The 25552-nt window shown below is 40.3% G+C and overlaps 1 protein-coding gene across 1 annotated transcript in view; it reads left to right on the top strand.

Moving 5' to 3' along the window:
* The window catches only part of MYT1 (myelin transcription factor 1), a 190148-nt gene that overhangs the window by 50571 nt on the left and 114025 nt on the right, over positions 1-25552 (top strand). The window contains exon 2 of the mRNA XM_027850027.1: positions 10566-10666. Within this exon, the coding sequence (XP_027705828.1) occupies positions 10566-10666 (101 nt within the window). The remainder of the gene's footprint in view (positions 1-10565; positions 10667-25552) is intronic.

Below are 25552 nucleotides of genomic sequence, written 5' to 3'. Positions count from 1 at the left end.
TCATATTCCAGTGGGGGAGACACATGTGAGTAATTAAATACATAGAAGATATATTTTGTTGTTATTGTTGTTCTGTCATTTTCAGTTGTGTCTAACTCTTTGTGACCTCTTTTGGGGTTCTCTTGGCAAAGATACTAGAGTGGTTTGCCAATTCCTTGTTCAGCTCATTTTACAGATGAGGAAACTGAGGCAAATGGGGTTAAGTGACTTGTCCAGGGTCACACAGCTAGTAAGTGTCTGAGGCCAGATTTGAACTCGGGAAAAGGAGTGTTCCTGACTCCCAGCCCAGGACTCTGTGCACCACGGTGCCACCCAACCATGAACCTCAGAAGAGATATAGTTTAAATAAAAGGCAGTCTCAGAGGGAAGGCATGAGAGGAGAGGATGGAAAGAATTGGGGAAAGCCTCCTACTGAAGGTGGGGTTTGAGCTGAGTATTGAAAGAAGCCAAGAGATAAGGAGGGAGAAAATTCCTTACAGTAGAATTAGCTAGGGAGAAGTTGTATGGGAAGGAGTATGACCAATAGGCCATACCCATACTTGTGTATCATAGAAAGCCTTGAGGGGAGTAAGACATAAGAACAGTCCTAGTTGTGAAGGGTCTTAAATGTCAAATAGAGTATTCTATATTGGACTTTGAAGGTCATAGGGAACCACTGGAGTTTGCTGTGGGAGTCAAATCTGCACTTTAAAAAATCCCTTTGGTAGATGAGTGGCAGATGGACTGGATGAGGGAGAGACTCAAGGAAGGGAGACCAAGCAAAAGGTCATTCCAACAGTCCAGGCATGAAGTGTTGAGAGCCTCAGCCACACTGGTGACTTACGATGGAGAAAAGATAAAGATGTCTTTACGAGAGATGTCAGAAATGACAATTCTTGACAAACAAAATGGAGTAAGTGTGAGAGATGAGTCAAGAATGACACAGGTTGTTAGCCTAGGTGACTGGGCAAGTCACCTAACCTTTTGGTGCCTTGGTGCCTCAGTTTCCTAGTCTATAATATGGGGATAATAAAAGTACCTTCCTCACAAGGTTATTTTAAGGATCAAATGAGATCATGTATGGAAATTGCTTTTTAAACCTCAAAACTCTATATAAATGAACGATCATCATTATGCCACTTCTCTCACTTCTGCTTCCAAAGATGACTCAAGGAGTCATCATTTGTAATAATTTAACCCACTATACTTCATCTTTCTATTGCCTTTTGAATCATCCATACCACAGCATATCTTTCACCCACTTGTCAAAATAATCTGGCCGAGGCACAAGTTCATCCCCCTACTCACAAACCTTCTGGTGCTTCCTATTTTCTCCAGATCCCTCCTTTTTTGTATGTATGTGATTTACTTGACATAGAGAACACATTGTAAGGAAAACCACCTCTACTGATACATAACAACAACTGACATTATACAGTGCTTTAAAATTTTCAAATGAATGAATGAATAATCATTTATAAGGGAAGGGAAAGGGGTTAAGCATTTATATAGCACCTGCTACGTGCAAGGCTAAGCACTTTTTACTAATATTATCTTCTTTGATCCTCACAACAACCTTGTAAGTTACGTACCATTATTATTCCCATTTTACAATCAAGGAAACTGAGGCAAACAGAACTTAAATAACTTACCCAGGGTCACACAGCTAGTAAGTGTCTAAGGCTGGATTTGAACTCAGGTCTTCCCGACTCTAAACCCAGTGCTCTGTGCACTGTGGTGCCACCTAGCTGCCTCTATTGTATTAAGTAAGCATTTACTATTATATCAAGCACCATGCTAAGCTCTGAAGATCAAATAGAAAGACTGAAACAGTCTCGGCTCTCAAGGAGCTCACATTCTAATTGGAAACAAGCAGCTTCCCGCCTCCAAGTATTTGCCTAGACTATTCCTTATGTCTAGATTGCCTTTCAAAATTCTTACCTCCCTTTGAAGTTCAGTTCAAGCATCACTTACTTCATAAAAACTCTGCTAGTCCTCCAGCCGAAAATGTGCTCCACTTACATCCTCAAATTTCCCTAGAACATTTTGTCTGGCTCTCTCTTTGCCCTCATCAGACCCCACATTCTTGTACAGTTATCTGCATGCATGCCATGTTCCCCTCCCATTCCCCAACAGAATGTAAGTTCCTTTAGGGGTTGGAACTGTCTCATCAAACAAACAAACAAACCTTCAAATCCTACTGTGCAGCACAGTTTTTTCAATCTAGCAAGCACTATGCTTGATATATTGAATTAAACGGAGTAAGATCATTTGAAAAAACATGACAAGTTTTACCTGTAGGAGAGCAGATTTAGAGAAGCTGTAATGGCTATATTTGCAATGCTGCCACATGGAAGAGGGATTACATTTGTTCCACTTTATCCCAAAGGGCAGAACTAGGAACAATGGGAGGGAAGTGGAGAGGCAGATTTAGATGTGATGTAAGGAAAAACTCTCCAGTGGCTAGAGTTGTTCAACACTGAACCCATTGCCTTGGGGGTTGGCAGGTTCCCCCCAATGTGTATTTTCAAGTGGAGGTTGGATGACCACTTCTCAAAGAAGATGTAGAGAGGTTTTTTGCACAAGTGTGAGTTGACTTAGATTCCCTGATTGTCATTTTCAAGTTCTTTAAGTTGGGGTAGGTTTTTGCCAAAGTACATTCGGGATAAAAGCAATATGATTGTCATAATAAACATGATAACAATAACAATAACTAGCCTTTATATAGAGCTTTATGGTTTACAGAACTCTTTACAACTTTCATCTCATTTTGCCCTCATAACAACCCCGGGAGGTAGATGCCATTATGATTCTCATTTTACAGATGAGGAAACTGAGGCAGACAAAAATCAAATGACTTGCCCAGGATCACACAGTTATTAAATGCCTGAGATCAGGCCTTCTTGATTCCAGGTCCAGACTCTGTTCCATGCAGTAACCAAAGTAGTCATACAAAACTTCAGTGAGTTTTGGTTTTCTAATTGTTTACATGAAATGTTTTGTACATTTCTCCTGGCTCTTACAACTGTTATTTCTGGGGTGGGGGGAAATGTCAGAGAACAGATTATAAAACCATATGCTCATTTTAAGAGAGGAAGAAATGTACTTTCCTTGGACTAGATCAAAGGTCCTTAACCTGGGGTCCAAGGCCCTACAAGGTTTCTGCAAACAGATTTCAGGGGAACCTGTTAATTTGGATGGGAAAAAATTACATCTTTATGTTCACTGATCTTTGGTTTCCTTTGTAATCCTACCATTTTTTATTTATGCATTGAAAACCTTAAACTGAGAAGATGTTCATAGGCTTCACCAGACTGTCAAAAGGATCTAAGACACAACAAGGGAAAACATCCCAAGACTGGATGATCTCGGAGGTCCTCCAGTGTTCTATGATTGATCCATTTTCAGCAAGGTGTCACAAATGAGTCCCATTTCTGGGAGGCAGAATATATTTTGAGTTCCCAGATTTCAAGTGCAGGGCATTTATAAGAAACCTTCAGCTGGACCAAATTCTAGTACAGAAAATATTCCTTGTAAGACTTCACTTAGTCTCTTTTGGCATTACCACACCACACAGACTATATCAGAACACTGTCTCCGTGTGTGTGTGTGTGTGTGTGTTGGAGGTGGAGGAACAATTGTACCTGTGATTTCTCCAGTGCATAAGGAACCCCCAGTAAGGGAACTCACTCTGTTAACATAGATCAGCAATTCTTCATTAACTTGGTTGTAGAGTGTTGCCTGAGGCTCTGACAGGGTAAGTGATTTACCTGTGATCAAATAGCTAGCATGCATCAGATATAAGATTTGAATTCAGGTCTTCCTGACTCTAAGGCAAGTCCTCTACCTGTTACACCAGGCTGATGTTTTCATCGAAGTGAATCTAGATTTTCAGTATTCTTTTCTTTGAATGACTGCCTGAGCCTGTTTCCAGGTGGTTGTGGAACTTGTAAAAATGTGAACCTGTCATTTGGATGCTCTGATTATCGCCTGGAGACCCCTGGGCTATGACAAGCCATGCAGCTTTTGGAATGTCAAGTCAGGGACAGGTGGGCTTCAGTGTTTTTAAGCACATTGTCTGAGCAGGTGTGTAAGATCTCAAAACAGAAATAACCCAAACCTCCCAGAGCTAGAATTGTATGAATTGAACAAATGGAAAAGAAGAGGCAATGAAAATAGAAATAATTAGGGAGGTAGGAAATGGGTTTTTTTGGGTTTTTTTTTTGGTAAGATTTTGGTTATTGACCTTGGGGGAGGGTGGTTATAGAGACACTGGGTTAACAACCAGCTTCTGTGGCTGAATTTCAGAGTCATAAAATGTGAGCTCATTCTCACCAATGGAAAACTGAAGGTTGCTTCAAAAATGAAGGGCAGAGCCTTTTACCATGATGGGGTGACAGAGAATAGAAGCATAAATGGTATCTCAGATGAAGTACATTCCTTGATGATGAGTCTATAGGAGGTCACTAAAGAAAACATCAGTAACCTCCAAACATAATATGAGAAAACACAGCTTTCTCTCACAACCTTCCCCCTTTGTCAGATAGGGTTGGGGAGGGATGGGAGGGAGGTGCCTAGTCAAGTGGATAATTCTCATGCTCTTCCTTTCAGCATTTTTGCTATGATCATCAACATTTACAATTTCACATTTATCATGGAAATAAAATATTTCCATTCAGACTTTCAAATAAAACCAGTGTACAGCTTTGATGACCATATCCTTTACTGAGATATATAAAAAAAGGAATTAAATCCATGCTGTCAACTTCCTGGCCAGACACGGTTGTGGTTTTCCAGCCAATCCCAGTTGTGACTTCCTAGCCAGACCCAGCTGTGACTTCCTGGCTAGTCTCAGGTGTGGCTTCATCTCAGCCTATGGAAGCTGGACCTTTTTTCTTTTACCAATGTTTCCTGTTTTTAAGGAGGATTCCAAGGCCCTTCATGTAAGTTATTATCTGAATCTCAGTGGATTCTTGTGGATTTAGTTATACAATACACTATTCTACATAGAATGGAAGCAAGTATTGTCATTTTCATCCTCTAATATCCCATTCCTTCAACCTAGACTATCTTGTCTGCTTAGCTACTATTCTTCATTATCTCTTCCCTGTATTTGCTGATTTCCTTCTTTCCCTCCTTCATAGAGACTTTGTAAACAATAATTATAATAGTCAGCATTTATATAGTGTTTTATAGTTTTCAAAGCACCTTACATATATTATCTCATTTGATCTTCATGACAATCCTTTGAGGCAGGTGTTATTATTGCCCTCATTTTACAGATGAGGAAACTGAGGCTGAGAAGTCAAGTGACTTGCCCAGAGTCACCTAGCTAAGTAACTATTCAAGGCAAGATTTGAACTCAGGTCTTCTTGATTCCAAGTCACTGTGCCATGTGGCTACCATCTAGAGTAAACTTTGTCTTTCAGTAAAGTACGTATTTGCTCTTCATTCTCCCTCAGACATTTGTACACAGTGAATAGTAACTCATCAGTCATATTTCTGTTATTTCATTCTTGTAATATGGTATCGTCTTCTGGATAATTTCTAGGGGTTTGCTGAATTGAATTGATTCCTTCTCCTCTAAGTTTGTCTGTGCCCATGTTGTTGATTTGAGAATGTAAGTACCCAGAAGGTCATCTTAATAATAGCATTTATATAGTGCCTACTTTGTGTTAAGCACTATATTAAGAGCTTTACAAATATTATCTCATTTGATCCTCACAACAACCCCAGGAGGCAGGTCTTATTATTGGCTTCATTTTATAGTTGAGGAAACTGAGGCAGACAGAGGTTAAATGACTTACCCAGGCTCATACAGCTTGTGGTCAAGGCTAGATTTGAACTCAGGTCTTCCCTACTCTAGGCTCAATGCTCTATCCACTGCATTGCCTAGCTTCATCATTTTCCACTTCTATGACCCATTTGTTGTTCATTTAGACAGGTGTTTCAGAAATGCCACTTAGTGTTGCTAATTATGCAATTTCTGTATTGAAGGGAGCTAATCATTAATTCCAACCTGTATCTGAACAGGGATCCCTCTATGACATCCTTGACAAAATTTTGTGATTCTATAATACTGTGACCTCCATTCACTGAGGGCAGTTAAGGACTGTATTACCTTCTCTCATATATTGAATTTCAATTTAAGATAGGTTTTAGTAGTTCTACCTTTTTTTTTTAACTTGTCCTTTACCAACAATTTATTGGAGCAGTGGTCTTATCCCTGTCTTGATTTTCCTCTTTTCCCAACATAGGGATTTTTTAAAGTCCTTTTTTATTCTTTTAGCATTCATTGCTAGCCAAAACTTATTCTTCTCTTTCGTGTTCCCAACACTATTCTTAATGGGCTCTCCCATTCTTTTTATGCATCCTCTTCACCTGGCCTTGATTCCGTCTTCAACAGGGATATTTAAAACATTTGTAGTTGATGAATTCCATGTGAATCCACATCAGTACCTTTAGACATCCCTTTTCTTCCTTGTTGAGATCCTTTATATTTTGTGTGGCAATAAGATAGAGTGAGCAGAGAGCTACCTGGTTTTTTTTTATCATGAATGAAGAAGTAGGTATGGGTTATCAGGTTTGAAAAATCTAGGGAATCTCTGTCATGTCCCAGATACATGCCCTAGGAAGACAACTAACTTTTACAATATTGCTGAGATAGACAAATAGCTGCCTCAGCCACCCTCAGCTGCACCCATTTATTCCTCTGACCATTACCAAATTCTTTGCCCTAAGGCAACTATAGATCCACAATATTTACCCCTTGGAGTACAAGAGTCATCTTCCTTCCCAAAAAGTCTAACTCTCAAACCTCTTTCATATTCAGTCCTTCAGTTAGGATTCCCCTTTGTTTCTTCTAGATTACTTTTGGATTGAAAGGACCTGGGTTTCAAACCAGCCTCTGTCACTTACTGCCTATATTACCTTGGACAAGTCATTTAACTTCTTCGGACCTCAGTTTTGTCAGCTGTACAATGAGAGATTTGGACTAGATACTCTCTAAGGGCCCTTCCAGTTCTAGAGCTCTGGTTCCCTGGGATTTAATCCTCTCATTTCTTTTGTTCCAGTCTTTCTTTTTAAAATCTCATTTTTTCCAATTACATGTAAAAACAATTTTAACATTCATTTTTTTAAAAAATTAAGTTCCAAATCATCTTCCTCCACTCTCACTGAGAAGGCAAGCAATTTGATATAGGTTATACATGTGCAGTCATGCAAAACATATTTCCATATTAGTCATGCTGAGAAAGAAAACAGACTAAAAACAACAAAAACAAAACAAGAAAAATCAAGAAAGTGAAAAATAGTATGCTTCAATCTGCATTCAGACTCTACCAGTCTTTTATTTTTCTCAATAACTGAACTTCTTCATCTGTAAAGAGGAGATAATAATGCCTATGATACATGTCTAACAGGGTATTGTGAGGATTAAGTGAGAACAAATCTCTTTGCAAACTTTAAAGCATTACATGAGACATTACATGAGTGGGTAGAGTACTGGGCCTGGAATCACAGCCTGGAATCTGAATTCGAGTCTGGCCTCAGATACTTCCTAGCTATGTGACCCTGGGCAAGTCTCTTCACCTCTTGTCTGCTTCAGTTTCCTCATCTATAAAATGGGGATAATAATTCCACCCACATCCCAGGGTTGTTGTGAGGATAAAATGAGATATTTGTGAAGAGCTTAGCACCGTATCTGGCACATAGTATATACTGGATGAATGCTTGTTTCCTTCCTACATAAATGTCAGTGATGATGGTGGTGGTGGCAGCATAATTATAGAAGTGTTCCTTTAGCCATTCACATACTCCTTTAGTAGGGAGAATAACCTCTACTTTTTGTATATGTAGCTGTTGCTTGCTACTAACATAAATGTAATCATAATCCATTCTCTGGATCACTGATAAATTCTTCTAGTCCTCTGCACTCCCTGGAAACAAGATCCTCAATTCTCTAGGATTCTTTTTGTGGCTCTCATGGCTAACTCTCATGGAAAACAACTATGAAAATGGCTTGTTTGCTACACTCGGGGCTATTAATCTCTAGAACCCAGCCTGATGTTGTTTGCCTCTTAATACATTCCTCCCAAACCCTAATGCAGACAGAAGCTACTCTCAGCTGCAGTGTATAAGATAATTTCAACTAGAACACTTTTTACTACCTCTTTTCTCTCAAGCCTCAGGGCCTGATGTCCCCACTGAGGTCCCTGAGAGCCACAGCCAAAGTCACATGTCTTCTTTGACTTAACATATGAGGCCTGAAAGCTTGTACTAAGGTTACTTTTAGTACATAGCAGAGATGAGGGTGAAGAGTAAGAAAAGAAGAAGGATGACCGTATATGTACCTCGTTGTTGTTGTCATCGTCGGCATTCAGTTGTTTCAGTTGCATCCAACTCTTTGTGACCCTATTTGGGGTTTTCTGGGCAAAGATACTGAAGTGGTTTGCCATTTCCTTCTCCAGTTCATTTTACAGTTGAGGAAACTGAGGCCAACAGGATTAAGTGACTTGCCCAGGGTCACACAACTATTAAGCGTCTGAGGCCAAATTTGAACTCAGGTCTTCCTGTCCTAAGCCTGGCACTTTATTCACTGTGCCACTTAACTGTCCTGATGCACTTTATGCCTTAGTCATCTACCGCCGAGCCAAGACTACACTTCCCCTGCTTCTCTTGACATTTAAATTTAATGATCTTGCAACACTGCTCTTTAATCTTCCGGCCAACTAAGTCTGACATTTCATCATTTTTGTACTTCCTTAATTAAGAACGAGGCATCCTTAATGCAATTAAGTACATTTCCATGCATCCCAAATGATGATTGTTCTATGAGTCCCACTGTGAGTTCTCTGGGGACTTGGGGCATGGATATAGTGGGCTAGTGGGCAGATCAAGTTAATGGTGATAGAGATAAAAACTGCTGAAGACATAAATAGGCAGAGCAGCGCTGCACTTGACTAGGTAAGTTAGTTAATTTCCCAGGTACCAAACCCTGTGGTTTGCTGTGGTGAGGAAAGCAGGTGAAGAGGAAAGCTCAAAATGCAGGAATATTCATTTCCTGTTTTTATTGTGGGTTCCTTAATGACCTCCTTTTCAAAGCTGCCGAAGCAAGCCAGTTGTCATGGAAACATGGATTGACGTTCAGAGAGTAGGTACACAATGTGTTTCTTTGTCATGTCCGGCCCGATGGGCTTGTCCTCTGTTCAGACGTGTGAATTTATGTGAAGAATTAAATATTAACCAGATGCCTTAACCTGAAGAGAATCAGAAATACAGAATTAAGGGAAAGAGAAAAGGTTCTAAAGTGGATGGTGGAGATGTTCAGAACCCTCTGTTGTAGGGAGGCAATGGCCTGCCCAACCATTAAGAGGATTATAACGAGACCTCACTTTTCTAGATAAATGTGTTCCCAGAAAAGTTATAGGTTTACTAGATTTTGTAGATAGGCTAATATTTTTTTAAATGCAACAGTCTCCTATTTAAAAGAATGGCTCAGATTTTTTTTTCCTTTTGAAGCGAAGAATCTATCTGTAATATGAAAAACAGCCTCCTAATTTCTTCCTTTGGTAGATATGAGTTTTCATAAATTGGGTTGTTTTAAAGTGAGTCCACCTTGGTTTTCATACAAACCTCCTAGGGTCCTAGGAGTATGACCCTCTTTTTGTTTTTTGAGGTCTATTTGCCTTTTTTGCTATTGTTGATATGCATCATTCTTTCTGGCTCCTCACATACTCCTTTCCTGACCTAATTTTTAAATCTTGAGATCATAGATTGTTAGTGCCATAAGGACCTGTAGAGGCCATATTATCCTTCCACTTAATTTTACAGATTAGAAAATTGACATGCAAAGTGGTAAAAATGAGATGATGAAGGTCATCCAGCTAGTGAGTAGAACCAGGACTGTAAGCCTGATCTACTGACTCCAAGACTAGTGTGATTTCCATTCAACCACAATGCACGTTACAAATATCCCCAGCTAAAGAAATGTGAAGAAATTGGACTCCTCTCTTGCCCTAATGAATTCTCCTAGTTAGACAGCAGAACCAAAATTCAGTGGTCCTGGGGCCTAGAACTCTTGTCCCGAGGAGACATAAACTGGATTTGGAAGATGTGGCTTCAAATAATGGCTCTGCTTTAATCTCTCTGGGCCTCACTTTCCTTATCTATTAAATGAGTGGGTTGGACTGGGTGACTCATATTGCCCTGTATCAGTATCAATCTATGATCCTATAGCTCGAATTGGAAAGGCTTGACTGAAGGCAGGGTTGAGTCCCTGTTGCCCTGCTCCAGAGCTGGAGAGGGTCTTGTGAGGGGGCAATGAGGCCTCAGACCAGCCACAGAGTTCCTGAACTTGCCCCCCTCTCTGTTGGTGAATTCCTGGTGGGTCAGGAGCCTCTGACCTAGTGGATGGACTTCTCCATTTCCTAGAAGCCTGGTCCAGGTATCACTGCTGCCTGCCCTGCTTCGGCACCTATGCTGAAGAATAGGCGGGAGGAACAGCTAAATCCCCCACTAAGTCAGCATGGCCGGCAGTCTTCTGACGTGTTTTCATGTCCTGACCCTGTATTTTCTTAAACCCTCAGAAAATGAGTTCCGGGGTGAGCTGCTGAGTCAAAGGTGGACCCACGGAGAAAAGATCAGCAGCTGCAAGAGCACAAAAAGCCTACCCGGCAAACTGAGCAAGGTGAGGAAAGGAAGATGGAGGGGACACCCATCAGAGTGCCCCCTGAGCATGAGAGAAGCTCCCCGGGCCCCCTTTCACAGAGTGAGATGTCCCCTGCCAAGGTCCTCCTTCAGATCCCTATGGAGGAGCCATTGGTTTTGGTCTGGCCAGAGAATAGCCCCAGTGTTATGGAGAATGAACAAATGATCCATGAGTTCAGCACCTTTGAAGTTAAAAGAGGACCTTTGAATACCAAACAGTAGTAACACGTTCAGCTGACAGTAACATGTTCATGTTGTTTTTCAATCACAAAATACATGTACAGTGAGAAAGGTTTGGTAGATGTCATCTTGTGTATCCCCCTCCCTTAAGACAGGGTCCACTCCTAAGCCATGCCAACACATTTCCTTCTGTTTTTAACCTCCCTAGGGGAAGAGACCCCATAGCTCCCATTACTAAACATAAAAACACCCACAATTGATGTATAACAAACCTCTAATAAACCTACACAGCTGAAGGCAAATTTCATTCCTAGATACTTCTTTTCTAATATTTGGCCATTTCTAAGTATGTCTTATAGATGTGAGGCAGCTCGGTGGCTTACTGAACAGATCAATAATCAATCAATCAATAAGCCAGGAGTTGGGCCCAGGACATCAGGAAGCCCTGAGCCCAATTCCTGGCTTATTCCTACTATCTATACAACTCTCAGCAACTCTCAGCCTCAACTATTTTGTAAAACTTAAGGCACTGTATAAACACTAGCTTTCATCATCTTCTTCATCATCATCTTCATCATCATCTCCCCCACTCCTACCAGTGATGCAGATGTCAGCAAACCATCCATGTCTGTGTGTCTGCCCAATCAGCATGACTTCAAATCCTGCTTTTGATACTTAAACTGTCTATATGGCCTTGGGCAAGTCGCTTGATCTCTTGGGGCCATGTTTCCTTATCTGTAAAATGAGGACGTTAGACTAGATGGTCTCTGAGTTTCCTTCTAATTCTAATTCCATTATCCCATGATCTTCCATAATTCAGCTACAGAACCACTCAACATGCTGTGAGCTTTCCTGTAGCCTTCTTGACCCAGAAAACAAAAGAATTTCTTGTCAAATCTGAGACCCTTGGGTCATAGGATGTACCTGTTTTCTCTTGCTCTGTCCTCAGTGGAAAAAAATATTCACAGCAGCAAGAGTCAAGGTCTGCTCATCCCCAAGCTTGGTCATGTTTTATGTCCTGAGATTACATCCCCAAGAACTTCCTGGCTTTCCTTGTGGAATTCTAGTTCAGGGGCACCCATAGAATTCACAATCTCAGGGCAAAACTGCGCTTTCCAATATTACATCCACCTCTATCTTTGCTTGTGTGATCTGAGATTTCTGGTTAATGCCTTTCCCAGGCCCGCCAGTGAAATATCCTTTAACTCTTTACAGTCGCCGTCCACAAGCAGCTCTTCCCTACTTTGGTTTGTTGTTGTTCAGTCCTTTCAGTTGTGTCTGACTGTCTGTGCACTTATTTGGGGTTTTCTTGTCAAAGACATTAGAGTGGTTTGCCATTTCCTTCTCCAACCCATTTTACAGAAGAACTGAGGCAAAAAAGGGTAAGTGACTTGCCCAGGGTCACACAGCTAGTAAGTGTCTGAGGCCAGAGTTGAACTCAGGAAAATGAGTCTTCCTGACTCCAAGCCCACTGTACCATCTAGCTTCCTCCCCTCACTTTGGTGCTTGATTCTATACTTCAAGGAAATATCATTTATTCAGCACAAGTGTTTCCTTTCTAGATGCAGACAAATCTCTCCACACCTGAAGAGATAATTTACTACTTTACTGAAGCTTCCTCCATCCTCTCGATCCCTGTCCTCCTCTAAAAAAAAAAAGAAACCCAAATTATAAATTTATGGCTAATCCTCTGATGTCCCCTCTGAACTTGAATAGGCTTCTACATGGATGAAGGATTGAGTCCTTCTAGCCTGGTAGCACCTGCCAAAGCTTGAGCTCCAGTGGTATAACCTTTGGCCATAAGGATCACTTCATCAAAGGAAAGGAAGTTTGCTTTGGTCAACCCAGAGACGACTAGGTGGCACAGTCGATAGAGCCCTGGGCCTGGGGTCAATAAGACCTGAATTCAAATCCCCCTAAAAACACTTAGTACCTGTGTGACCCTGGGCAAGTCACTTTACCATTGTCTAACTCCATTTCCTTGACTGTAAAATGGGGATAATGTTAGCACTGAGAGGAATAAATGAGATATTTGTAAAACACTTAGCATAGTGTCTGGCACATAGTAGGCACTAAATAAATGCTCATTTCCTTCCTTCCACACTAAGCTATGATCACCACTTTCTTAAGTGCTCAAAAACCATCCCCTTAATAGGGTTCTTCTTGCCAATACGAAGCATTTGACTTTCATTTTCAAAACAGGTTTCCTTTCTCTGTAGGATTGACCCCTTTCTCTTGTGTAAGGTGGGGTGGAATGGTAAGAAAGAGGGGGAAAGAGATACTGCCAGGGAGAAGAAGAAGGCTAATAATAATTCCCCTGAGGAGAATTTATACTTGCAATAGACAGGTCAATGATGTTGCTGAGAGATGAATATAGTCATGCTTTGAAAATAGTAGGTGCTTAATAAATACCCCTTGACTGATGGAGTATTGCACAAAGCAAGCCCTTGCTTAAGCTTTAATCCATTTAATCCATTTCTCATACATACATACATACATACATATATATATTCGGAGTAGGAATCACCAGAAAATAATTAAGGCTTTTTTTCAACCTCTGAGAATAAAATATTTGAACAGAAATTTAGATTATTTCCTTAGAAGCCAAAGTAGAATCATTGAATTACAATTCTGTCTTTTGTTCTTTGTTTGTTTGTTTTTTAGGCAATTGGGGTTAAGTGACTTGTCCAGGGTCACACAGCTAGTAAGTGTTATGTGTCTGAGGTCAAATTTGAACTCACATCCTCCTGAATCTGGGGCTGGTGCTCTATCCACAGTGCCACCAAGCTGCCCCCGAATTACAATTTTGAAAGAGAACTCACTTTATAGTCTTTGCTCCTGTCCATAGGCTGAACTGCTTCCATATCTCCAGGCCCAGGGCTCTGTCCACTGTGCCACCCAGCTGCCTCTAGGCCTGATCAAGAACAAGTGTTGCCAGCTTAACTTCATTTCCTTTGATGACAGAGGTACTAGAAACCCAATGTAACTTCCACTGAAGTTCCCCTCCAGTGCTTCATCTTGGCATGGAAGTGATCCTGGGTGGCCAAAAGTTATACCACTGGAGCTCAATCTTTGGCAGGTGCTGCCAGGCTAGAAGGGTTCAGAGATATACTGTATGTCTTCATCCAGGTAGAAGCCTATTCAAGTTCAGAGAGGACATCAGAGGATTAGCTATGAGTTGGTAATTTTTGGGGGGGAGGGAAGAATGTAGGTTTTCTGCTGATTTCATAAATACCCACTGAGAAAAATGTTCCAAAGCCAGAAAAGGAGGCAAGACAGTGGTTCTGGTCTCTTACAGAAAAGATAACATGACAGTTTAGTCGTTTTAGCTGAGGGGGCTGAGGGGATAGAGGTGGAGTTAGGGTGTGATAATGGGGAACCGACTTCCTGATGTGTGGTGCTTCACAGAATCTCAGAGTTAGAAGGCACTTCAGAGGTGATCTAGTCTAATCCACACATGAACCCAAATCTCTACAACATCCCCAATGAGTTGTCATTCAGCTTCCCCTTGAAGATCTCCCACGATAGAAGGCCCAAAATAACTCTTTCCGCTTTTATAAAGTAACCCAGGTTCACCACCTTGATTCTTCCGCCTTTCTCAAATCCTTCATCCTCCTCCCACTTTGAAAAAGTTGCCAAGACCTATTGGTTCTATCTCCATGTTGTCTCTTACAGCTGTTCCCTTCTCTCCACGTACATTGCTCCCAGTCTAGCTCAGGTCCTCGTCACCTGTGGCCATATACAATACTATCCTGATTACCGGCTCTCCTCCATTATTTAGGGGTTTGATGGAGACATCTTTAGCAGTCTCTCAAGAGCCTAACTGTTAGATTTTCAATGTGAGCAATTATACCTCAGAAATCAGCGAACACTACAAATCAGGGTTTGATTTATTGTTTTGTTGATTGTTTAGACTTAACAAAATGATGGTGAAAATGTTAATGATGATTAAACTTAAAAGGATGTCATGCTCCACTCTCCCCCCTTCCAAGAGATGGTTGTTAAACATTTACCAACACACCCCTGATTACAATCCACCTTCAAGAAAACTGCTAAAATAACCTTCCCAATAATAAAAAAAAATTATTTTATTTTATATATAGCACAATTCTGACTATGTCACTCTTCTGCTCAAAAACTTCAGTGGTTCCCTATGGCCTCTAGAATAAACTACAAATTCTTCAGCCTGACATTTAAACCCCTCCACAATCTGACTCTTACCCACTTTTCTGATCTTATTTCATAGTACCCTGATTTAATCCACATTTCAGCCAAAATGACCTATTAGTTATTCTTAAACTCTACATTCCATCTTCCAGCTCTGCTTTGGCTTTGGCTAACTCCCATGACTGCAATGCTGTCCTTCTTCACATTTAACTCTGAACGGCACCCTTAGCTAAACATCAGGCTTGGCTTAAGCTCCTACACATACGGAGTTTTATCTGGCCCCCTGTTTGTTCATCTTCTCTCTCCTTCCTACACTTGGATACTCATCTATTGTATCCCCCATCAGAATGTAAGCTCCTTGAGGAAAAGGGCTTTTTTTTTTAGGCAATTGGGGTTAAGTGACTTGCCCAGGGTCACATAGCTGGTAAGTGTCAAGTGTTTGGTCTGAGGCTGGATTTGAACTCATGTCCTCCTGACTTCAGGGACAGTGCTCTATCCACTGGGCCACCTCGCTGCACCGAGAAGGGCTATTTTTCATTTTAGTCTTTGTATTCCAGTGCCTGACACAGTACTGTGCACAGAGTAGATATTTAGTGTCTGTTGAATTGAACTGACATATTAGAAAGTTTTCTTTTATATCAAGTCAAAATCTGCTTGTCCTAAATTTCTCCCCATGGCTTCTAGTTTCCTGGAGCCAAGGAGAACAAGTTTTCATCCCTGTTCCACATGACCTTCTTTTAATGATTTGATGATAACTACCATGACCCTTTAGATCTACTCCAGGATGAATATTCTTATTCTTTCAAATAATCCATATGGGACCCAATTCCTAGTCTACTCATCATATTCATTGCATATATCTCAACAATATTCTTTCTAAAACATAGTACCTAGGACTTAACATAATAGTCTAGAAGTGGTCTGACCAAGACAGAGTACAGAGGGACTGTCACTCCCTTTACTCTGGACACTCTACCTCTATCAGTGAAGCCCAAGGGCACACCAGTTTTCGGGGAATTGTATGTCACATGGGTAACTTGTATTGAGCTTATAATCCATTAAACCCCCAAGATCTTTTTCACTCAAATTGCTGTCTAGCCATTTACCTAAAATATTACAGTTCAATTGCCACAGCTAGGTGGCGCCATAGTGCACAGAATGCCTGGCCTGGAGTCAGGAAGACTCATCTTCCTGAGTTCAAATCTGGCCTCAGACATTTACTAGCTGTGTGACCCCGGGCAAGTCGCTTAACCCTGTTTGCCTCAGTTTCTTCATCTGTAAAAGGAGCTGGAGAAGGAATGGCAAGTCATTCCAGTGTCTTTGCCCAGAAAACCCCAAATGGAGTCACAAGGAGTTGGACATAACTGAATAACAACAACAATTGTTACAGAACATTGGGATGGCTAAATGATGCATTTGTGCCATTAGTTTTAACAAATGACAACTGACAGAGCAGCTTCATTAGGGCATTTATTACATAGCTATAATTTATAAATTGGTGTGTGCTGTGATCTCACACTTGAAGATGTTAGGAGAAATCCTCCTAATCCATGAATTAAAGAATGCCACACAAGAGTGTCCTTTCTGCAGCTCAAGGAGGAAGCAAAATATCTCCTACTAGTTTATTCAATTGCAAACTGGTCTCATTGTGGGTGCAATGTCAGGAGGATTTAAATCAGCAAGCAAGTAGTGCCCTAAAAGAAGCAAGGAAAGCCACAATGTGCTTGTAGAATAGCAGCCAAGAGAAGTGGATGGCAGCAAAGATTTTCAGATACATCTGCTTTTTCAGGAAAAGAGATGTCCAGCCAGGGGCCAAAGCTTTCTTTTAGCAACTATGGAGGGATAAGGGAACAAAAGACATTATATTTGTAGAAAATATTTGTTGTTAAAAAATATTCATAATAGATATAAATAGCTTTAAGATCTCTAACCCTAATTCTTTTATCAAGATCAAGGAAATGGATAGAGCACCAGCCCTGGGGTCAGGAGGACCTGAGTTCAAATCCGGTCTCAGACCAGACTCTTGACACTTACTAGCTGTATGACCCTGGGCAAGTCACTTAAACCCCAACTGCATCAAAAAAAAACAAGATCAAGGGGAAAAAAACATTGGAGAAAATATTTTGGAATGTAGAAAGGGGACATTGTGGGTTGGGGCTAATAGAATCATAGATTTAGACCTTAGACAGAGGTGTCAAACTCATTACCACTGTGGGCAAATGACCCTCAAAACTCCTGAGTGCTGAGAACTAGATTAAAATGTAGTTGGGAAAAGTTTAACAAAATAAACAAAAATACAATACAACATAGATAATATTAATTTGTGGTTTTCTTAATCAATATGTGATTGGAGGGATCTGTTTCTCTTTGAGTTTGATATCACTGCTTTAGAGGACATCTAATTCCACCTCATTTTACAGATGAGGAAACTGAAGACCAGAGAGGCTAAGTAATTTGCCCAAGGTCACACAGACAGTGGCAGTGCCAGGATTTGATCCTTAGTCCCCTGAACCCCAATGCAGTGCTCTTTCCATTGGGAGAATACAGTAGATATAGGAAACATCATCACTGAATTTGAAATTAAATGACCTAATGACGTACTGAATAAAATAGACAGTGCCTTATCTGCAACAAAGAAATTTCGTAACCAGCTGAAAGACGTTTTCTTGAAACTTGAAAATGCAAGTCCCCGTACACTGGTATTGTCCTCAAGCAGTGAGGTCATTGCTATAGCTCCTTCTTTAGTTATAATGTATAACCAGTAGCAAAGGCAAGCTCAACACCACTGTTTTCTCCTTTTTTCTTTTTTGTCATTTTGCTCCCCTGGGGAATAGGATGGTTGAAGCTGATGGTCATGCAAGCAGGGTCCTAATGTCTTTGATTAAAGGACAATGGCAAATCAATGTCTTCTTACCTCACTCTCTGCTAATGTCTCTGAGGCTCACTTGTTCTTCAGTCCCCTGCTGTCTTCCTCCCCAACAGAAGCTGTCAATTACAGCCAATTGAAGAATGACTTAGTAATTGGGACAAAAAGTCCCTCTAGAGTCAGGAGAATGCATCTTGCTTTTTTTATCTTTTGACCCTAATACTTTGTTACCTTGTCTACTGAAAAGAGAGGAGGTGCCACACTAGGACTCTCTTTTGGATTTTAGGAAAAAGTAGTATTGAGGATATCCAGTAACACAGAGAAGACAATATTTGGGAAAGGGCGATGGCATCATTGGTGCTTAAGATGGTTATATACCAGTTAGCAGAATAGGATTTAGTAACAAATTGAACTAGAGACCTTAATGGAGGTTAATTTAATCTCATAAGTTCCACTGAGGCTTGCTAGGATATATTATATGACTGGTGTATGGCAAAGAAAAGTTATCTCTTGTTCAAGAGGAATAGACTAGGGTTGAAAGGTGGCAAAGTGGCATTGTATTTCCACATGTGTGAAAATTCACTCATTTAAGATGGGGGTGAAGTAGGGAGTAACATGGTGAATAACATTTCAGTGGGAAACAAAAGACCAAGAGAATTAAATAGTATTGTCATCAGGGTATGCTACATACTGCTGGGCCAAAAGGAAGAAATGGATGATGATTTACTCCTGAAGACTGCAATGCTATCATGGAGGCAGGATATAGTTGTGATGGGAAAACTTCAACTATTGTAACTTATTGACTCTCTCTCTCTCCCTCTCTCTCTCTCTCACTCTCTCTCTTTCTCTCTTCCTCTCTTTCTCTCATAACAGAGTTTTTGATAAATTCTTGTTTGCCTTGCTAATAATTCTATTTTTCATGACAAGTGACAAGTTCGGGTTGCTATTCTGAGTCTGATTCTCAACAACACAGAGGAACTAGGTGAAGTGAAAATAAACGGAACCTCAGGAGGAAGTGGGTATACCACTTTAGAGTCAGTCAATAAGTATTTATTAAGCACTGACTATGTGCCCAGGCACTGTGCTAAGCATTGGAGATACTAAGAAAGGCAAAAGACAGTACTTGCTCTCTAGGAGATCACAATCTAATGAGGAAGACAACAAACAAATATATACAAACAAACATTATACCAGATAAGCAGGAAATAATTAATAGAGGGAAAGCACCAGAATTAAGAGGGATTGGGAAAAGCTTCCTGTAGAAGGTAGGATTTTAACTGTGACTTGAAGGAAACCAGGGAAGCCAAAAGACAGAGATGAGGAGAAAGCATTCCATGCATGGGGGACAAACAGAGCAAATACCTGGAGCTAAGATACAGAGTGTCTTGTTTGTGGAACAACAAGACCAGTGTCACTGGATCAAAGAGTATGTGATGGGTGAGAGAGTGTAAAGTGTAAGAATACTGAAAAAGTGGAGGGTGGCTAGGTTATGAAAGGCTTTGAATGCCAAACAGAAGATTTTGCATTTCATCCTAGAGTTAATAGAGAACCCCTGGAGTTTATTGAGTAGGAAGTAACATGGTTAGACCCATGCTTTAGGAAAATCACTCTGGGAGCTGAATGGAGGATGGACTGGAGTAGAGAGAGACTTGTGGCTTGCAGAACAACCAGCAGGTCATTGAAATAGTCCAGGCATAAAGTAATGTGCCTGCATTAGGGTGGTATCAGAGGAGAAAAGGGAACATATTTGAGAGATGTTGGAACGGTGAAATCAACAGGCCTTAGCAACAGATTGGATGTGGGAGTGAGGAGGAGAAGGTGAGAGATGGTGAAAAGTCAAGAATGAATCCTAGAACATGAGCCTAGGAGACTGGGAAGATGGTGATGACCTCCACAGTAATTAGGAAGTTTGAAGAGGAAAGGGTTTACTAGGGGGAAAGATAATGAGTTTAGTTTTGAATATGTTGAGTTTAAGATGTTCACTGGACATCCCAGTTTGAACTGTCTGACAGCCAGCTGGAGATCCAAATTTGGAGTGCAGAAGAGAGATTAAGGCTGGATAGGTAGATTTGAGAATCATTACCATAAAGATTATTAAATTTAAATCGAAGGGAGCTGATGGGATCACCAAGTGAAGAAGTATAGAGGGAAAAGAGAAGGGGGTCCTAAACAGAGCCTGAGCTAATTTTCTGAAGTGGGACACCCATAGTTAGTGAATGTGATCTGGATGAAAATTCAGCAAAGGAGACAGAAGGAGTACTCTGATAGATAGGAGAACTAAGAGAGAGGGGTGTCATGGAAACCTAGATAAAAGAGACTATGAGGGAGAAGAGCCTGATCAGTAGTATCAAAGGCTACAAAGAGGTAAAAAATAAAAAAAAAATTAAAATTGAGAAAAGACCATTGTATTTGGCAATTAGGTGATAATTGGTAACTTTGGAGAGATAATGAAGTCAAAAGCTTGATTGTAGGGGGTTAAGAAGAGAGTGAGAAGAGAGGAAGCATAGACATCTATTGTAGATAGCCTCCTCAAGGAGTTTTACCATAAAGGGTGGAAGAGATAAAGGAAGATAGTTGAGATGAAATGATCAAGTGAGGTTTTCTTTTGAGTATGAGGAAACTGTGAGCATGTTTGTAGACAGTAGGGAAAGAGCCAGTAGACAGAGAGATTAAAGATAAATGAGAGAGTTGGGGTGACAGAGAAGACAGACTATCTGTTGGAGGAGACAAGATGGAATGGAATTGCAGATAGATGGGTAAGTAATAGCAGAAGAAGGCATCTGAGTAAGATATGATGAGTAAGAGGGAAGAAGAGGAAGATCTTAGTGAATGGCCTCATTTTTTTCTTGTAAAATATGAGACAATGTTGTCAGCTGAGGAAGTATGTATGGGAAGCAATGGGAAGTTTGAGGAAGGATGAAAAGGTTTGGAAGAACACTGTTGCAAGTGGGAAAGTGAGTTGATAAAGAAGGTGTAAAAACATTGCCTAGATGCAGTGAGGGCCCACTTGACATTATGTAACAAAATTTTAATCAAGCCAGCCAGAATAGTTAGATGATTTTCTCCACCTTTATTCAGCAACACCTATGTAGTAGCAAAGGCAGTATATGATGGTAATGATTGAAGACTGAGATTTGGCAGGATGCTAATTAACAGTATGAGAAGAGGGCCAAAGACTCAAGAGAAGAGGATAGTGTAGAGTTGAACTGGTTCATCAGAGGGTCAAGATGGGGGAAAGAGGAGAGAGTGGCTAGTGTAGGAGTGAGAAAACCAGACACGATCTGGTTTGTGCCATGAACTTTTTGAAAGATGTACAGATGTGGGAAGCAAGGACAGATAAATGCCCCCCCCCCAAAAAAAACAAAAGAGTAGCATAATCCCATAAAATAATATCAAGAATGGTATCATAAGTGAGGCTTGTGATTAATGCTAAGAGCCAATGAGTTTTGTTTTGTTTAGCTCTAGGAGTAACAGGAACAATAACTGAGATAAGACTATTACTTAGGGGTAGATGGGATGGTGATAACTAATGATGAAGAGTAACTATTCAACTCTTATTTTATTTCCATTTTGTTTTCTTCCAAGGACAGTGATCTTAATACTGGGAAAGAGATGATTAGCAAGGTCTTAAATTCCAAGATAAATAGTAAGGGAGCATTTAGATTTGAATGACTTATCACCAGGAGCAGTGAAAGAACTTGCAGGCTAATTGCTGGGCTGTTATAAGCTTTGAAAAAAATTCTGAAGAATTGAAGAGGTGTTACAAGACTAGAGACTGGTTAGTGTATATGTTTTCAAAACAGTGGAAGAATATAGTTCCTTCTAATTAAGGACACAGAGTTTGATTTAAATTCTTGGCAAAAGCCTAGAAATCATAACTAAAGGCATGGTTTCTAAACAATCGAAAGGTTTCCTTCTGCTTAACTCCTTCCACATGACAGCCCTTCAAGTATTTAAAAGCAGAGATAATTCTCCCCGCCCCCCCATTCTCTTCTCCAGGCTAAGTAAGTATCCCCAGATCCTCAAACAAACTACCACCACCACCACCACCAACACCACCCTTAGCCTCTAGGACCTGATGTAGATTTCCTTGACTCAACTTTCCCATTCTTGTTACCTTTCTTAAGCTTCCTTGTTTAATTCCTTTCCTGACTTCTCCTGCTCCATGACAGTGTGGCATTTTTAAAGGCTCAATCTAGGGCTCTCTTATTTTCTCACTTTACATTATCCTTTAGAAATCTCTTCCATTATCATGGATTCAAATTGAGCGCTTCTTAAACTGTGGGTACAGTAAAAGGTTTCTGAACTTGCAATGACCAAAAATTAATTCAAAATCAAACTTGAAATGAATCCTAGGTATTTCTGGCAAGTGTTGCATTGCACAACTTCACTACAGCCTTGGTTCTGAACACACAACATGCGAACTTAGCACTTTGCATGCTGTCACAACCACACAGCACCAATGAATGTTGCTGAAATATGAAAAGGAGTCACAAGTGGAAAAAGTTTAAGAAGCCCTGGATTCAACTATCACCTCTGTATAAACAACTGCTAAATCTCAGAAACCTAGAATCTTTAGAGGAAATGGTTTATCAGAGATCATCAAACCTAACCAAGATCCTTCAGCAGACTTGATAAATTGTTATCTATCTGCTGCCTAAAGGCCTTAAGCAAGGGGAAACCGACTACATCCAAGGAAATGCATTCCAGTTTTGTACTACTCTATTATGAAGATATTCTTTACTTCAAACTAAAATTCACATCTCTGTAACTTTCCATATATACATTGCTCTCTGGTTCTGTTCTCTGAAGCTACGAATACTCTCCATGTTACTTTTCCACTCTGGTTTGCAGATTTTCTCAGATAAGGAAACCTTTTCAAATCATTAGATTTAAAGGTGAAAGACACCTTAGAGATCCACTACTCCAGTGCTATCATTGGACAGATGAGGAAGCTGAGCAAGGCTTGATCTGTAGCTGGTTTTTCTACTTTTTTGCCTGGGACAGTCTTGCCTTTTTCTCAGATATGACATTGGCTTGCTCAGCTGCCTTTGAGGCAAATTAGAAGATTTCTGCCCAAATTCTAATGTAAACAGAAGCTGCCCTCAGCAGTTGTCTGAAAGATCTTAGATCTACAACTGCAAGCTATTTTGCTCCCTCCAGTTACTCTCCTCTCATCTCCCCGTTGACAAGATATCCGGTACCTTTTACTCTTGTCCTGTGGTTTCACCAGGTCAGTATCTTCTAGGACCAGGAGGGGCTCATAGAAAAACTCCACTTCCCACAGAGCTCTGGAAATCTAGTGTGGGTCTTGCTATTGCTCTAAATAGAGGAACCTCTCTCTTCCTGGTCCTCTCTGGACAACTTTGGAAGGGGATTTGTTTCTTCTGGCTGACCTCACATGGAAGAAGTCTCACTCACTTCCCTGAGGAAGTGGGAGGTAGTTCAGCTGAGGGTGGATTTTGATGAAGTGGGGTTAGTGCTCTAATGAGGACCCTTGAGTAAAACAGTTTCAAAGAAAAAAAAAGAACCCTTTTTTGGGGGGGGAGAAGGGAGAATATTTTTAAACTGCAAATAAAAATATAGAATTCATTACACTCCCTATGTTTTATAACTATTTGAATATGCAATAGTACAACTCAAACCAGACTATGAATAAGAAACCTGAGAAAAGTATAGTTATTCAGTTCAATTCAACAAATAATTATTAAATGCCTACTGCATGCAGAGTGCTTTGATAGGCAATGGATGGGGTTTTTTTCAAAGTTTATATAGGAGAGTAACTTCTTTCATGGAGTAAAGTCCAGTAAGAACACAGGGCACATACATTGGTAAGTATAATACTAATTACCACATAAGTGATTTTTTTGTTGCTTCAGAGAGATGCAAGAAAATTTTTTTTTTGCTTTGTGAAGCGACAAAGCCTAATAAAGAGGAGAGATATCTTTTTCTCTATGACTGGGGGGAAGGGAGAAAGCAAGTGATTGTGATAATAAGTTTTGAAAAGAAAAGTAGGAAAGATAAGGGAATTTCTAGTAAATTACCAGTCTTTTCAATGAAGCAGGAGATCATCATAAATCAATCAACAATCATTTATTTAATATCACCTATCTTCCAGGAGCTGTGCTAAGTACTAGAGATTTTTTTAAAGTCATCTTCTGCATGACTAAGTATGTAGGTTGGGGATGAAGTTGAAAGTTCAAGAAGAGAGGAAGAGATTTAGAGCATCGCCATAGAGAATAAGAGACAGAATCAGTCAATAAGAATAACATAGAAGGATTACTGAAGTGCAGTAAAGATTTATAGCTAAGTTAACTCAGTTTCATGATCTTATACAGCAAGATGGGAAAATAAGATGGTGGGAATTAACCAGGAAGGAAGATTGGCAGGTCAGGAATGGCAGAAGATCAAAGAATGAGGGTTTCTGGGTGGCGAATAAAGTGGCAGACCATGAGGTCGGGGCTGTGTATGGATGCACTTGAATCCAGAGTGAGGGAAAGGATTGGAAAAAAGGAAGGCCTTGGTGAAGTTTAAGAGCAGTTTGATTATGCCTGAGAGAGTGGTAAAAATAGTCAGGTTGTAGGCTATGGTCAGACAGTGGAAGTTACATGTCTTGGAGGTGGCATTGTCCTGTGAAACAGTGAAGTTTGAAGTGTGAAGAGATTGTCCAGGAGGTCTGTATTCGTTGGGACATCAAGAGCTGAAGGGTTTTAGGATGTTGGGAGATGACACATATTTCCAATAGAAGGCATCATTTAACTAATCAAGCATTTATTTAGAACCTACTACGGGTGATATAAAGGATTGCACAAACTGTAGAAATGGAAATATTATTTTGATTTGGAAGCACAGGAATGATTTGTCAGCCTAGTGTATTGTGTTATTGCAGACAACAGTGGGGAACAAAGAATATGTCAAACCTTCCTCCTGCACTATTGGTTGGAGGTTGGGGGTGGAGAATGGAGGAGAAGTGGCCTCTCATAACAAAGAGTCCCAAAAGATGCAGTGGTGTCAGGTTTCAGGTAAAGTGAGGAGGCAGAAAAGTACAGGAGAATGTTGGAGATCTTGCTAACAATAGAGTAGGGGTCCCTTTGCAGATAGAGCACTAGACTTGGAGTAAGGAAGAATTGAGTTCAAGTCCTGACCCAGATGCTTACTACGTTTGTGGCTTAACCTCTCTCAATTTCTTAATTGGTAAAATGAAGGTAGTAATAATTCCTGTGTTGTGGGGCTGCTGCAAGAATCAAATGAAATAATGCATGTATAGTACTTTGCAAACACTAAAGTGTTATATAAATGCTAGTTATTGTTAACATTAATTATTATCACCTAACAGTTCTTTTTCCCCACCCCCCATTGTCCTTGGAATTAAGTAAGCGACTAATAGTATGAATGCCTGGCCTGAATTTAAGACATTTCCTTCCCAAATCTTTGACTAAGGAAATCAAAATATAGAAAAATAAAAGAGCAAAAAAGACTAATTCATAACCCTGACAGGTAGTCATTCAGCATCTGTTCAAACATTTCCAGAGATAGGAAATTCACAAAACAGCCTGTTACATATTTGAATGTGTCCAACTTTCAGAAAATTTTTCCTTACACTGGGTCAAAATTGGATTCCTTGTAACTTCATTGCCTGGCCCTGGTCCTGCC

Source organism: Vombatus ursinus, unplaced genomic scaffold (genome assembly GCF_900497805.2).
Source record: "Vombatus ursinus unplaced genomic scaffold, bare-nosed wombat genome assembly UNPS02000580.1, whole genome shotgun sequence".
NCBI lineage: Eukaryota > Metazoa > Chordata > Mammalia > Diprotodontia > Vombatidae > Vombatus > Vombatus ursinus.
The sequence above is the reverse complement of the archived record's forward strand: the minus strand, read 5'-3'. Positions and strand labels throughout refer to the sequence as shown.